The 16,646-nt window shown below is 36.4% G+C and overlaps 1 protein-coding gene across 3 annotated transcripts in view; it reads left to right on the top strand.

Annotated features, from left to right (window-relative positions):
* CNTNAP2 (contactin associated protein 2) overlaps positions 1-16,646 on the top strand; it is a 1,550,102-nt gene that overhangs the window by 790,024 nt on the left and 743,432 nt on the right. For all 3 annotated transcript variants that reach the window (XM_060691806.2, XM_034416464.3, XM_087892376.1), the window contains exon 9: positions 1,058-1,207. In XM_060691806.2, coding sequence (XP_060547789.1) covers positions 1,058-1,207 — 150 coding nt within the window. The remainder of the gene's footprint in view (positions 1-1,057; positions 1,208-16,646) is intronic.

Below are 16,646 nucleotides of genomic sequence, written 5' to 3'. Positions count from 1 at the left end.
CTATTCTGTCAATAAGTGTATTGACATTAAAAAGTATTGACAAGAGTCATTTAGTGCCAACATCCATTTATTGCAGTTTACAGATTGCTCCATTCTGATTGATCTCGCAAGATCAGCTATAGAGACATATGAAAATTAGTTGCTGGAATATTGTTCAAAAAATAATTTGCAAATGGCATCTTTTGTTATTTCTCACTAGACACTAAGATCTTGCAAAAAAAAAAAAACAACAACCCTTCATTAAACCATTTTTCCTCCATGTTTCTTATAAGAGAAACATCTGTTTCTTCTTGTTCAATCAAAGTGACAATCTCAAGAGTTCAAATTTTAAAGTAATGTCATTTAAAAGAAATTCTAGCAAGAATATGTTTCATTAGCATATCTAATTTGCACATGAAAGTAGAGTTCTTATGAGTCACAAGAGGGTTATGGTTGCATGTGGTTTAAATAAGCAAGTTAAAAATTTTATAACCTAATGCATGCAGATAATAAACCTAGGAAATATGCAATTATACAATAAAATAAAATAGAATGGGAAGTCTTTTGAGTGTAAATTTATGTCTGATACATGTTCCTTAGCTTCATCGATTTTATTAGAAGTCTGTGTCTACATGTAACTACAATTAATAATGAGAAATACTTGCAGATTTGACATTTTCATAACAGCAGTGACTGCTGTGAGGTTACAATGCGGGAAGTTTATATAATATTTTATAATCCAATAGGAGGGGAGGGGAGGGGAAGGGAAGGGAACAGAAGGAAGGAGGGAGGAGAAATCACTCTGATTTAGGTTGATCATCCATTTGGAGATTCAGAGAAAGAAATGAATTTTGAATTATTATATAGTATATAATATATATTAGTATATATTGCACAGATTTAATTTTCCATAATAAATGAATACATTATGTGTATAATTACATGTGATTCAGTAGTTCTGAATATGCTGTAAAACCTGTACCACATCATCTAATATAGTAAAATTAATATATTATAGCCCAAAAATAATAAATCACTTTCTTTTCTCCCCCCCCCCTCCACTCCTTTGTGTTTCTAGGTGCAGGATTCTGTGATGGACAATGGCATGAAGTTCGATTCTTAGCCAAAGAAAATTTTGCAGTTCTCACCATTGATGGTGATGAATCTTCTTCTGTTCGGAGTAACAGTCCTCTGAAAGTTTTGACAGGAGAAAAATATCTGTTTGGAGGTAAAATATCTTTCAAATTATTTTCTTGGAGAACAGCATTTTTTAAACAATTTTTAGTAACCTTGGAGGAGATTTTTCTGGTTAAAGTGCAAGTAATATTATCACTTCCTGTCAAAATACAGTTCAGCTTCAGAGATTAATTTGTAATAGAAAAAATAGCTGTAGTTCAGGGTTGAACTATAAAGTCTCTGGTACTCTCTGAGCTTAGATTACATTATACACAAAGGATAATTCTGCCTTTTTGAGTAATGAAACATCTGCAGGCCAACAACAACGAAAAATTAAGAGTACCAAAAACTGTATAATCAGTTTCTAATTCAAACAATACTTCTAATATGGAGACACAAGCATATGCTTTAAGCTGTGTTCTCATGGTATACCAAATTGAATATAAATTAGTTTAAATTTCACGTTGGTTGCTGCTTATATGGGAAGCTGAAAACTGTTTTTGTGCCAATGCAATTTCTCTGAGACCAATCAATCTTAATAAAGCTGTAAGGGACCTTAGATCCTATACGATGTCAGACAGGTGGCTATCTAACATCTACAACTTCTGAAGGCAAGCTGTTCCACTAGGTAATCATCTTCACTGTTAGGAAGTTTCTCCTTAATTCCAGGTTGCTTCTCTCCTTGATTAGTTTCCACCCATTGTTTCTTCTCTTGCCTTCTGGTGCTTTGAAGAATAATTTGACCCCTCTTCTTTGTGGAATCTTCTCAAATCCTGAAATATTGCTTTCATATCTTTTCTTTAGACTGGCCATACCCAATTCTTGCAACTGTTCTTCAAGTGTTTTTGTTGCCAGGCCCTTAATCATCTTAGTTGTTCTTTGAACTTTTTCCAAAGTCTCTACATCTTTTTTGTAATGTGGTAACCAAACTGGATTCAGTGTTCCAGGTGTGGTCTTACTAAGGAGTTATAATCCTAGTACTAATACTTCACGTGATTTTGATTTTATGCCTCTGTTTATACAAGCAAGGATTGTATTAGCTTATTTATTTATTTATTTATTTATTTATTTATTTATTTATTTATTTATTTATTAATTATATTTCTATACCGCCTTTCTCCCGTAGGACTCAAGGCGGTGTACAGTCAAGAAAAATAAAGACACACAAACATCATAAAATTGCTAATTAAAATTATTACTTAGTTTGGTCAATTAAATAAAACCCAGAATTAGATCACATTTAAAAAATCATTCACATGTTCATATGTTTAGCCCCGCCTGTTGGAACATCAGGGTCTTGAGGGCACGGCGAAAAGCACGGAGATCAGGGATATTCCGTATCTCCGGGGGCAGTTCATTCCAAAGGGTTGGAGCCCTCAAAGAGAAGGCCCTCCCCCTGGGAGTCGTCAGTCGGCATAATTTGACTGACGGTACCCTGAGTAGTCCCTCCCTGTGAGAACGAACTGGTCGGTGGGAGGCTATTGGTGGCAAAAGACGGTCTCGTAGGTACCCAGGTCCTAAGCCATGGAGCGCTTTAAAGGTGATAAATAACACCTTGAATCGCACCTGGAAGACCACCGGGAGCCAGTGCAGCTCGCGTAGGAGAGGTGTTACATGGGCGTAATGACCTGCGCCCATAATCACCCACGCGGCTACGTTCTGGACCAGTTGGAGCCTCCGGGTGCTTTTCAAGGGGAGCCCCATGTAGAGAGCATTACAGTAGTCCATACGGGAGGTAACTAGGGCATGAGTGACTGTGCGCAAGGCGTCCCGATCCAGAAAGGGACGCAACTGGCGGATCAGGCGAACCTGATAAAAGGCACCCCTGGCCACGGCCGTCAAATGATCTTCTAAAGATAGCCGTGAATCCAGGAGGACACCCAAGTTGCGGGCCCTCTCTGTGGGGAGCAAGATCTCATCCCCTATTGTCAGTGATGGTACCAGCTGACTATACCGGGACGCTGGAAGCCACAGCCACTCGGTCTTGGAGGGGTTGAGTCTGAGCTTGTTTCTCCCCATCCAGATCCGCACGGCCTCCAGGCAACGGGACATCACAGCAAGGGCATCATTGGGGTGGTCTGGGGTGGAGATGTATAGCTGTGTGTCATCAGCATACTGATGAACAGTCACCCCGAAACCACGGATGATCTCACCTAGATCTCGCCTTTTTCGGCTGCTGCTGCACACTGCTGGCTCATGTTAAGTAATTGTCCACTTGGGCTCCAAGGTTCCCCTCACACTTACTGGTTTTGAGCCAGGTTTTGCCTAATCTGAACTTATACCTTTGGTTTTGCCTGCCTAGGTGTAAAAACTACACATTAAATTTAATGTGGTGGGATAGGCCCATTGTTGAAGTCTGTCAAGATCCTTTTGGATCCTGAGTTTGTTGGCTGTTGGCTATTCCTGCCATTTTAGTGTCATCTGCAAATTTCAGTTCCCCTTCTATTCCCTCATCTAAATCATTTATGAAGATATTGAAGAGTACCTAAGTACCTAAGACAGAACCAGTGGTACCCCACTGCTTACTTCCTTCCATATAGATGTGGTACCATTAAGGACTACTCATTGAATAAGGTTTGTCAGCCAATTACAAATCCATCTGGTGGTGTTGCCATCTATCCCACATTTTTCTAGTTTACCAACAAGTAGGTTGTGTCTACTTTGTCAAATGCCTTGCTGAAGTCTAAGTACACTCTGTCCACAGCATTTCGCTGGTCTACTAATTTTATCCCTTTGAATGAAATAAATTTGATTTGGCATGATCTGTTTTTAACAAACCCATCCTGGCTACTAGTCAAAACTTTATTTCTTTCTAGATGTTCACAGATCTGTTGTTATTGTTGTTGTTGTTGTTGTTGTTGTTGTTGTTGTTGTTGTTATTATTATTATTATTATTATTATTATTATTATTATTATTAGTTAATCTTTAGTGAGATTCACAGCCTTTGAGGCTGGTTAATAGCTCAGCAGTTCGAGTCCTAACCAAGGACCTAGGAACTGTTAAGGTATCGTCGGAGGATGTAAGCTGTTCCGAGTAAGGTGGTTTTTTGTAGAGTCAAAATGTTCAAGTCTGGCAATTTTAGAATTTCTAAATAGCGGGGTAGCCCTTTGGGTATTGCTCCAAGGGCTCCAATTACAATCGGGACAACACACAATTTCTTTTTCCACAGTTGCTCAACTTCAATTTGTAAGTCCCAGTACTTTGTGATTTTTTCTTGCTGCTTATCTTCAATTCGTGCATCACCAGGTATTGCAATGTCAATGAACCATACTTTTTTCTTTTCAACTATTGTTATGTCAGGTGTGTTGTGGACCAAGTGCCTGTCTGTCTGAATCCTAAAGTCCCACAAGATCTTGAGTTTCTCATTCTCTAAAACTTTCTCAATCTGATGTTCCCAGTGGTTTTTGCTGTACTCAAATCCAAACTTCTGGCACAATTTCCAGTGAATGATCTTAGCAACACGGTCATGGCGTTGTAGGTAGTCAGTTTGTGAAATTTTGCTGCACCCACTGATCAGGTGGTCGACTGTCTCATCTTTCTCATTGCATAGGAGGCATTTGCTGTTGGTGGTAACATGTTGAATTTTTGCCTTCATGCAGTTTGTGGCTAGGGCTTGTTCCTGAGCTGTCAAAATAAAGCTTTCTGTTTCTTTTTTCAGTACTCCTGATCTTAACCAGTTCCAAGTTAGTTTCTGGTCAGCTTTGCCTTCAATATTTTTCAAGTATTGGCCATGCAGAGCTTTGTGTTTCCAATTTTCAGCTCGCTGCTCAATTACTTCTTTCTTATATTCTGCTTTTGTTTTAGTTGTCTTTAAAAGGCCTCCTTTATTTACTTCCTTAATCATTGGTTCTTCACTTTTCTGGATGTAATCATTCAAGCTGCACTTTTCTTCTTCCACAGTCTGCTTTACTTGTAGGAGTCCTCGACCACCCTCTGCTCTTGGTAAATATAATCGGTCAATATCACTTTTAGGGTGCAAGGCATGATTCATGTCATAAGCTTCCTTGTTTTTCTGTCCAAATTGTCTAACTCCATCTGGGTCCAGTCAATTATTCCTGCAGAGTATCTAATCACAGGTATAGCCCAGGTATTTATGGCTTTTATGATGTTTCATCCACTCAATTTGGACATTAATATCTTACGAATTCGCCGAATGTACTTGGCTGAAGTTAATTCCTTGACTTTATTATGCATTAAATCAGAGGCTTCTAAAATCCCCAAGTACTTGTAGCCTTCTTCTGATTTTACTGCATCATCATCATCATCATCATCATCATCATCATCATCATCATTATTATTATTATTATTATTATTATTATTATTATTTACACAAAAATGACACTATAGACAGCAAACGAGATAACCATGCTGGATTTCATATCACAGATCACTAGTCAAACACTTCCCAAGCTTTTAGGACTGTGTGATGTATCAGTGGATTATGCGAGCAGATCCCAGTAAGGTGGCGTTCTGCAGCTGACCAATGGTGATCTTGTCAGCGCCAATTGTTTTTAAGTGTTTGCCTAGGTCTTTAGGCACAGCACCCAGTGTGCCGAGTACCACTGCACTGGTTTATGACAGAGTCTCAGTTGCTCCAGATGTTATTGGAGTATTTTCTGCTGCCACTGTGTTCCCATTTCACAATTTTTCCGTATTTCTTCAAGTTCGACTTCACTGAGCACTTTGTTCCGAGTGATGAATCGTCACTGATCAGCTAATCGTAATTCAGTTATCCTTGAGTCTGGGTATTCTTGTTTCCATAATTTGTACATCCTTTTTTGATAGCCTCGTTTTTCTGGTTCTGCTTTGTAGTAGCATTTCATTACTGTGCGGTTCTCTGACATGGTTATTTCTGCCGCTTCTGAGGTTGTTCAGCTTCCAGTAGCTCTGCAGGCCTGTGCCCTGGTTGTTCAGCTATGGTACCTGTGGCCTGTAGCCCACTTGTCGACGGATGCCCAGGTTCCCCAACACCCGATGTGGTCCTTGTTAACCCGGGCGACAACCAAGCCGGTATAGGCTTCGTTCGGTTGTGTTTCACTATGATTCATTGCATGGGTTGTTGGGTACACTCCTCAGTTCTGCTCCTCAGCTTAGACCTCTCTGACATGGTTGGACCTGCTGGTAGTTTACACTACCATCAATACAGCTCTCAGCTTCATTGGAGCAATTAAGCCCCCCGCCACGTCAAGGTGGCACCCTTGGGGTAGCCTGTTGAATGGCAGAATCAGAAATGGGGGGATGATGATGATGATGATGATGATGATGATTGTTTACTTTATTCATTAAACATGAAACTCAGTCAACTGAACATTCAAAAATGCATCACAAATACCATTGACTGGTGCTAATGTTGATATAGGTTGCTGCCAGCGTCCTAGGTATCAACTAAGTACCTTCTTAAGATGTACGATGATCCAAGTAGCACAGTTTTTGCAGTTCTGCTGGTGTTATTGCAGGAAGCTACAATTTGTTGATGTATCTTATAAAATCTTATATTTTCTTTGACTCTGGCATCTCCTGGTACTGTGATGTCAAGAAATTGTACGTTTAAATTTTCGACAACTGTGATATCTGGCATGTTGTGTTCCAAATGACAATCCATCTGTATTTGAAAGTGCCACAAGATCTTCACCTTCTCATTTTCTATAACTTTTTCCACTTTATGTTCCCATTACTTTTTGGTTACAGGTAAGTCATATTTTTTACATAATGACCAGTGGATTAATTTAGCAACTCGGTCGTGTCTAGCTTTGTAATCAGTTTGTACAATTATGCTGCATTCACATATTAAATGTGAAACAGTTTCGACTTTGTTGTTGCATAGTCGGCAGTTTGGATTGTCAGATTTTTGTATTTTTGCTTCCATAGCATTAGTTTGTAGTGTTTGTTCTTGAGCAGCGGTATTAAATCTTCTGTTTCTTTCTTAAGCCATGCCCATGTAAAGTTGTCATCACATTTTCCTTTAATGTTTTTCAAGTGCTGTCAATGCAAAGCTTTGGTTTTCCATCTATTTAATCTGTCATCCAGCTGTTTTTTCCTTATATTCTGCCTTTGTTTCTGTTATTTTTATAATGTTCTCCATCTTCACAACCTGCATCAATTTTTCTGTACTTTGCTTCACATAATCATTCAAACTTCATTTTTTCTTCTTCTACAGTTTGATGGATTTGCAATAGTCCTCTTTCCCCTATTTTTCTTGGCAGGTACAACTTGTTGATGCTACTTCTTGGATCTAAAGTGTGGTACATATTCAAAAGTTTGTGCGTTTTCCGGTCCAAGTTTTCCAGTTCAGCCAAAGTACAGTTAATGATTCTAGCTGAGTAAGGTATCACTGGAACAGCCCATGTATTAATGGCTTTAATTATGTTTCCAGCATTCAGCTTTGATTTTAATATTTTGCAGACCCTCCTGATGTATTCCTTTTGTCTTGACTCTTTGACTTTTCCATTCAAGATGTTATCTGCTTCCATTATGCCTAGGTATTTGTAACCATTATCCTTTGCTAATGCTTTTATTATGTTTCCATTTCCCTGTTCTATTCCTTCTATTTATTCCATTTTTCCTTGCTGCATGGATAATATAGCACATTTTTCAAGTCTGAAGTTCATTTTGATGTTGCTGCTGAACAGTTGAACTGTGTTGAGTATTGATTTAAGTTCAGTGAGGCTTTTCACATACATTTTTAAATCATCCATGTATAATAGATGGTTTATCGTGCCATGTTGGCTTGAGATTTGGTATCCCAGTTTTGTGTTTCATAGGATTGTCAGTGGAATTAATGCGGTTGAACAGTAGTGGTGAAAGTGAGTCCCCCTGGAAGATTCCTTATCTGATGTTGACTTCACCAATGTTCTCCCCATTTGCTGTTAGAACTGTTTTCTATTTTTGTATATTTGCTTTCAAAAATGTACAAATATTTTTGCTGATTCCAAAGTTTTCCAGACAGGTGTTAATCCAGCTGTGGGGTAATGAGTCAAATGCCTTCTTGTAATCAATCCATGCCATATTTAAATTTATTTTTCTTCGTTTTGCATTTTTTACTACCATTTTGTCAATGAGCAGCTAATCTTTTGTTCCTCTTGATTTTTTATAATTTCCTTTTTGTTCTACTGGATACAAACTGTTTTTCATCAGATGATTGAATACTGAATTTGCCAGTATTCTTGTAAAATGTTTGAATGTTGTTGGCAGACAAGTAATTGTGTGATAGTTGCTTGGTGCCCTTTTCTGGATCTTTCATTATCAAGTATGTTTGATCAGCTGTTAACCACTCTTCGCTTGTTGCATTTTGAACCATTTAATCAAATTGAGAGGCCATGTGATGATGGAGGCTGGTCAGGTGTTTTAGCCAGTATCGATGCAGTTCATCCAGGCCAGATGCACTCCAGTTCTTGATCTTCTTTGCTTGTTTTGCAACAATGTCAGTTGTTATTACAATATTTTCCATTTTTTTTCGTGTTGTTTGTTGTTAAATATCTTTGATCCAGGCGGTAGTTTTGTTATGTTCCACTGGGTTTTCCCAAAGTTCTTTCCAAAAGTTCAAAGTTTTTTCTTTACATAGGTGAACATTAGTTTGGACTCAATTTTCATCAAGGGACTGGTAGAAGAAGTATTGGTTTCTTCTGAACTGGATATTTTCACGATATTGTTTAATTCGTCCTTCATATCTTCCAATTTTCTTTGCTGTTGCTATTGCACGTTGTTTTAGTTCCTTCATGATTTCCAATATTGTTTTTTCTTCCAGATTGTATTTATTGTGTAAACTATTTTTCAGCTTTTTGTTATTTAGTTTTCCTTCTTTCAAGCACTTCAGATACTTCAGTACATCCCCTTGTAGTTTTTTTATTTTATTTTCAAGTTGAATTTTCCACTTTGGTTTTCCAGTAGGTTTCTTTTTTGGCAATTTTAACCCAGTTCTGCAGTTATAATGGCAGCTGTGCTATACATTAGTTGGTTACTTTCATGTGGTGTGCTGGATGGGATGGACATTAAAATGCTGTTCACGGCAGTTAGTAGATCTTTCACTCATTTGCTATGCACTTCGCAAATGGTAGATATTGTTGTTGTTGTTATTTTCCAGTATCTTCCCAGGTATTGATGTTAGGTTGATTGATCTATAGTTTCCTGGATCTATTTTTCTCCTTTTTTTGAAGATGGGACCCACATCATCTCTTTTCCAATCCTCTGGTAGTTTCCCGGTGCTCCAGGATTTTTTTTAAAGGTATGATACAATGGTTCTGAGATAACATCTGCCAACTCCTTCAGAACTCTAGGATATAATCCATCAGGTCTCAGTGATTTATATTCATCAAGATCATACAGGTATTCTCTTACCATTTTCTTGCTTATTTTAATTTTTATTTTTAGTCTGCCTTTTACAATTATGTAAAAGACAGACCATTTCAAAGGAAAGAATTTCCCAGGCTTGGATCTCTGAAAGTTCCCAAGAAAACATGCTGAGACTCTTTCAGAAAAGTTGTGAACCCTATGATGATTGAAGGGAAAAAAACCATTGCAAATTCCAATATCTTCCTCATTTTCTCTGTTAACAACTGAATCAGAATTCAACACTATTTTGTGCCACCATTTTTTCCCTAAAGCTCATGTTCGAAATGCTTATTTGGAAAGAAAATATATTCAAAATATATATTCATGTGGTATTTCATTTAAACCATTGAATTGTGGAAAAGCAACATGGAATTATTTTTGAAAATCCTTGAAAAGTTACTGAAATCATAATTAAATGTTTAGTTTAAAAAAAATGTAATAAACATTTTTAGTGATAGCCTATGTATGGATATATTAAAATTTGAAACATAAATCTCTAGATATTGAATCAGTTCTAAACATAAGGTGTGATTTAAGTGTTGATTAAATCTAACAAATGCTAATTTTCTTTCTCAATATCACAGTGTCAAAATTTCCATTAATTTTAGCAGCATATAAATAGATAAGTCAGTGTAGGTTCTTTTAGATTTTGTGTTCTCTCAAAGTAGATATATTTTTATCTTCTTAATCTATTTTTTTTCAAATAGTAATATGTTATTACTATTTTTAGTAATTAATCTCTGTGATTAATTTTTTTCAAATTATATAACCTCTAATTTACACATATGGATAGAATAACCTAAAATAAATTAGATAATTTATAATACATTGTTGGTCAGTTTTACATAAAGCCAAACATTTATATTTTTTTATTGATTTTCTACAAAGAATACTCTTGATTGTTTTCAGTTAATACCTATCTAATGTAGTGCTTAAGTTCTAAGTATCCCTCCCTTCTATCAAGTGTTTATGTACCACTCACAACAGCCAACAATTAGAATCTTTGCAAATTAAATTCATTTAAAATATATAGGGAGACTGTGTAATAAAAACCATCATTGCTAGAATCAAGCATCAAACAATATGTGCACCCTCTGTTTATTAAATGATTACCTAAATAATGGTTTTAATCAGTCAGAGAAAGGCTATCTGCAAAGATGCCAGACTAGCTTGTTGAGAGTGTGTTCCATAAATAGCATGGTATCACAGGGAAAACTTGCTTTTTATTCTTCTAGCCATCAATTTGTAACCACCACAGCTGTGTTACAGAGAAGGAGCACCTATTGAAATTTAGACTGCAACACTAGAAAAGTCTCATTAAAGTCTCAGCACTGAATAAATGTCTTCCATGTGCAATCTCAATTTACACAATAGCACATCCACCAAGATTTAGATGTTTAAAAAGGCAGTAAGTAGATTATTAGTTCTCCATATATCCCATCAGCTATTGGATCTGAAAGATCAAACATAGGGATAGATACACAGAAAGTAAACTACTAGCAAATGCATTATCAATACTGATTATGGGGACTTACTGAAGCATCACGTTTTCTAATTTGGTATAGCTTTCATGAGTCAACTCAAGCCTTAATTATGGCTTTAAAAGAGTATTTTTAAATACTGGAAGAGAATAAAAAAGTATATCCAGGACTAAAACTAAAATATAATTAGAATAAATCCTTAAAACAATGTGGGGGGGGAGGGGAAAGACTATATGTTCCACAAATAGAAGTGTGGTCATCATAAGGACTTAGTTAAATCTTCCATATTTAACCATTGTGTCCAGCTGCTGAGACTTTATTATCAACATTATAATGTGTTCCTTTTATCCTCTTGTGGACACTTTATTGAATGTAGTACCCTCATAACCCAACCTAGATATAGAAGCCATGCACAGGAGAGAGGATTTGCAACCTCAACATACCTCGAAAAGATGATAGAAGTCATTTCTGATAGTGATGGAGGGTAAAAGTTTATTTATGTTTAGAATCCTGATTAAGGAAAATATCCACAGGGATTAAAGTAGGATATTTCTGTAGATGTTCAATTTTTGTAAGATGGTATGATTTTTAACCAACTAAATATAGATTTCAGGGTCCCCCTCCCGCTCCCTTTCAGAAAGTCTTCTATTTTATTTTATTTTTTGTTTGCTTGTTTCCTACACAGTTCAACTTGAATTTAAAAGATAAGCAGGAGCCTTCCTCACCTTCCTGTTGGCTCCGCGCACGTCACAGACGCTCCTCCGTGAGTGCCCGATCCCCAGGATCGTAAAAGCTGCCAGAACAGTCAAAAACAGCTGTCTGGCGACTTGGAAACTATCTCCCTGGGCAAAGGGGAGAGAGGAGAGCTGACAGGTGGAGGTAGAGCTCCCCAAGCACCCTAGGAGAAATTCTGGGGCACGAAGGGCAAGAGCTCCCTAGAAGCCTGTCAATCTGCTCCGGACCTGGGACGATTCTGCTAATTAGCAGAGCAAGGCGCCGCGACCAATTCTGCAAACAACAACTGAGGGGATTTCCAACATCTTAAATTGCTGCAGGCGGAACAAGCCAGGAGAAGTCAGACTGCAAGTATCTAAACTTAACTCCATTGATCATTACCTCCTTCAGAAATAACAACTTAGTAAACTTGCAACAAGATGGCGATTGAGGCTTGAAAGGGCGTGGAAAGTGAAAGTTACAGAAAAGTTTCATTTCGCTGACAGCCTCTTGCTTGGGGAAAAATTTTGTACTGAGAGAAGGAGGATTTTAAGACATCAATTTAAGACTGGGAAAATTTTTGATTTTGTTGAAATCTTCTTTTTGGCTTCTGATTAAAATATAAAGATTAACTTAAACTGAAAAATGGCTTCAAAACCTGTAAAGACTGTTCCTATTAAAGGAACTGGGAGTGCTGGAAGCTCCCCAGCCCATATTTCTAAAACGCAAGCCTCTGTTCCCCCAACAGATCCACAGATTTTAACATTTTTTTTATTGAAAAGTTTTACAAAAAAGAAAGAATTCCCCCCCCGTTCCCCCTACCCTTTACCCCGCCTTCATCCCACCCTCCCCCCCGACTTCCCAGAGCAAAATACAAGGTATTTCATTTAGTCAAACATAGACTAGATTAATCTACTTATCCTCAAAGTACTACCTCCCCCACTGAAACCTTAACTCTACTACCGATAACCAAATACTTCTACTACTAAAAGTCATTCATAAGCTATTTGATATTTTCTTGTCTGATACTTATTTTGAATATAATCAATCCATCTTCTCCATTCTGATACGTATCTTTCTTGCGTGTGGTCCTTCAAGTACGCCAAGATTTTCGCCATTTCTGCTAGGTTTGTTACTTTCAATGTCCACTCTTCAATAGTAGGCAAAGAGTCTTTCTTCCAATATTGAGCTACCAGCAGCCTAGCTGCTGATATTAAGTTCAAAATCAATTTAGTCTCTGAAACTGTACAGTCTGTAGTTATACCCAATAGAAACAATTGAGGAGTAAATTTCAACCTTCTTTTCAAAATGTTCTGCATCACCCACCAAATTTTTATCCAAAATGCCTTGATTTTCTTGCAAGTCCACCATATATGATAATAGGTTGCATCATTACATTCACATCTCCAACATTTAGCTTGCAAATTCTAGTACATACATGATAATTTCTTAGGATCTAAGTGCCATCTATAAAACGTTTTATAAAAATTCTCTCTCAAATTTTGTGCTTGCGTAAATTTAACATTTCTGACCCAAATCTTTTCCCATGTTTCCATCATCACTGGTTCCTGAAAGTTTTGTGCCCATTTAATCATACAATCTTTAACCAATTCAGTTTCTGAGTCTATTTCCAATAATGCGTTATACAACCTTTTAATATGCATCTGACTTTGATCTCTAATCTGTTTCACCAAATTTTCCTCATTTTGCATAACCCCAATTTTTTGATCCTCCCTCCATCTAGTTTGGAGCTGACCATACTGAAACCAAGTAAAAATTATCCCTTCTTCTTTTAATTCCTCTAGAGATTTCAATTGCAACTTACCCCTTTCCAAAAGAAGAACTCTTTATAAGTAATCACCTCTATTCTTTGCTCTGTACTTATATTTTCTATTACATGTCTGGGGTTTGCCCATATAGGTATCTTGTAATTCAGCTTATATTGGTACTTTTTCCACACCCTCAACAATGCATTTCTAAGTATATGACCCTTAAACACTTTATCCCCTTTTTTTCATATAACAAGTAAGCATGCCATCCATATAACAAATCATAAGTTCTATATTTAACGTTCTTTCTTCAGTTAAGTTAAACCAGTCACTAATTTGTGATAAAGCTGCAGCTTCATAATACAATCTTAAATTAGGCATTTTAAGACCTCCTCTCTCACGTATATCCTATATAATTTTCAGTTTCACTCTTGGTTTCTTCCCAGCCCAAATAAAAGTATTAACCCCTTTCTGCCATTCCATCAGATTTCCATCTTTTTTAAGCACTGGTATCATTTGAAACAAAAATAAAAACCTAGGTAATACATTCATTTTTATTGCTGCTATCCTTCCCAGTAGTGATAGTTGTAACTTTTTCCATTTCTCCATTTCTTTCTGTACTTTTTGCCAAAGAATTTCATAATTGTTTTTATACAATTTCGTATTTGAGGCTGCAATATATACTCCTAGATACTTAACCTTTTTAACTACTTCAAAGCCCGTTATCCTCCCTAACTCTTCTCTTTGAGTTATAGATAAATTCTTAGTTATCATCTTTGTCTTGTGTAAATTTACTTTGAATCCAGATACTTTACCATATTCAGCTACCATATCCAACATATAGGGAGCCACTTCTATAGGTTGAGATAAAGTAAGAACCAGGTCGTCTGCAAACGCTCTTAATCTATAATCCTGCTGTCTAATTACAATTCCTTTTATTTTGTCAGAATCACGTATCTTATTCAGCAAGACGTCTAAAGTTAAAATAAACAACAATGGCGACAATGGACAACCCTGCCTCATACCTTTCTCAATTTTAAACACATCTGTTAAACCTCCGTTGATTATTATTTGTGCTGTTTGTTCCTGATATATTGCCCTAATTGAGTGTATGAAATACTCCCCAAAGTGCATTTTTTCTACTATTTTAAACAAAAATTGCCAGTTCAATTGATCAAATGCTTTCTCTGCATCCACAAATATAAACGCTGCAGGGACCTGATTATTTTTCTCCAAATATTCCAATAAGTTTATAATTTGCCTAACATTATATTTCATCTATCTCCCTTTTATAAAACCTGATTGGTCATTGTGAATAATTTGTTGCATAACTGGCATTAATCTATTCGATAGTATCTTAGCAAAAATTTTGTAATCCGTATTCAAAAGTGAAATTGGCCTAAAATTTTCAGGTTTGGTACAGTTTTGATCTTCCTTCGGAATCAATGAAACAAAAGCTGTTCTCCAAGAGGGTGGGACTCCTCCCCCTGATTGAATTTTACAAAATAGAGTTTTAAGCAGCTCTACCATTTCAAGCTGTAAGTTCTTATAATAAACAGCTGTTAGTCCATCAGTTCCTGGAGCTTTCCCTATTTTTAACTGCTTAATTGCCGCAACAATCTCGTCCGAAGTTATTGGTTGATTCAATCCTTCCCTCTGTTCCAATGTTAATTCCAAAATATTCCCTTCCTTTAGATATCTATCTATACCTTGTATTGAGTCATTAGCATATAGCTTTGTATAAAATTCCAAAAAAGCCTTTTTAATCAACTTCTGTTGGTAAACTTCCTTACCTCTATATTCTATCTTACTAATGACTCATGCTTTCTGTTTTTTCCTCAACATGCAGGCCAACCACCTACCTGGTTTATTGGAATTACAAAATGTATTATGTTTAGCATATTGTAAACTAGTTGCCACCTGATCAGCCATTAACATATTGAATTGCCCTCGTAGTATGTTTATTGTTTTACTTTCTTATCTCCTGGATTAGATATAAGTAATTGTTCTTTCTTTTTTATTTCTTCCTCTATCTCTTTACGCTTCTTCTGTTGTTTTGATCTATATTTATTATTCATATGTATTAAGATACCCCTCATATAAGCCTTACTAGCATCCCAAACCATTTCCATAGGAGTACCCTTATTCATGTTAATAACAAAAAATTCTCTCATCTGTTTTTTAAGCTCCTTTACATTTTCTTCATATCTGAATAAGTTTTCATTCAACCTCCAAGACCTCCTTTCTCCCCTCTCCTGTTCAAATTCAATCCAGATGGACTATGATCAGTTAAAGTTCTTGGAAATATCTTCGTCTTCTTCACCCTGGAAATAAAATCATTTGTAATTAGTATAAAATCAATCCTGGGGAAGGATTGATATCTATCAGAAAAAAAGGTAAAATCTTTTTCCTCCAGGTTACGTTGTTTCCAGATATCTCTCAATTCTATATCTTCCATCATATCAAAAAAAGATGTAGGTAGTTTTGCACGTGCTGAAATCTTTGATAAGCTTTTTTTATCTTTCTGCGTATCAATTACTCCATTCCAGTCACCCATTAGTATAAAAGATTTATAATCCCACTGTATTATTTTAGTATGTAAAAATTTATAAAACTTGTCTTGTTGCTGGTTAGGGGCATATATTCCGATAAGAAGCATTTTTCCAGACTGTGTCAATAACTCAATTGCAATATATCTTTCTTGATCATCTGCCTCAATTAAATTAACTGATAGTCCTTTCCTTACATATATGACTAATCCATTTTTCTTCTCTGGCGCTGATGCCACAAAGTTTGTACCTAATCTTGAGTTTATCAAATATTTTTGGTCTGATAATCTAATATGTGTTTCTTGTAAGCAAATAACATCGTTGTTAAATTGTTTCAAGTAGTGAAATACTTTCTTTCTTTTTTGTGGAGAGTTTAGGCCATTAACATTCCAAGATAGGAATTTCCACCTTACTCTTCGGCCTAGTTCCCCCCACTGCTTCTGTTTTTTGTACTACTTGAGATGAATCTTGAGATTGTTGCCCTTTTGGTTGTTGTTGTTGCAATTTATAGGTTGCTCAGGTCAGTCATTGTGTTTTCGGCTCTCCATTCTTAGGTGGTTCCAAAGTTGGGGGTAAACCCCCAAGATCCAAATCTTCTTCCATAATAATTCCTCCAGCTGCAGCTTCAGCGTAGGTTTGTATCTGTTTT

Source organism: Pantherophis guttatus, chromosome 4 (assembly GCF_059756535.1).
Source record: "Pantherophis guttatus breed Tessera chromosome 4, ASM5975653v1, whole genome shotgun sequence".
Lineage (NCBI taxonomy): Eukaryota > Metazoa > Chordata > Lepidosauria > Squamata > Colubridae > Pantherophis > Pantherophis guttatus.
Note: the sequence above shows the minus strand (reverse complement) of the source record. Positions and strands in the feature narration are given on the sequence as shown.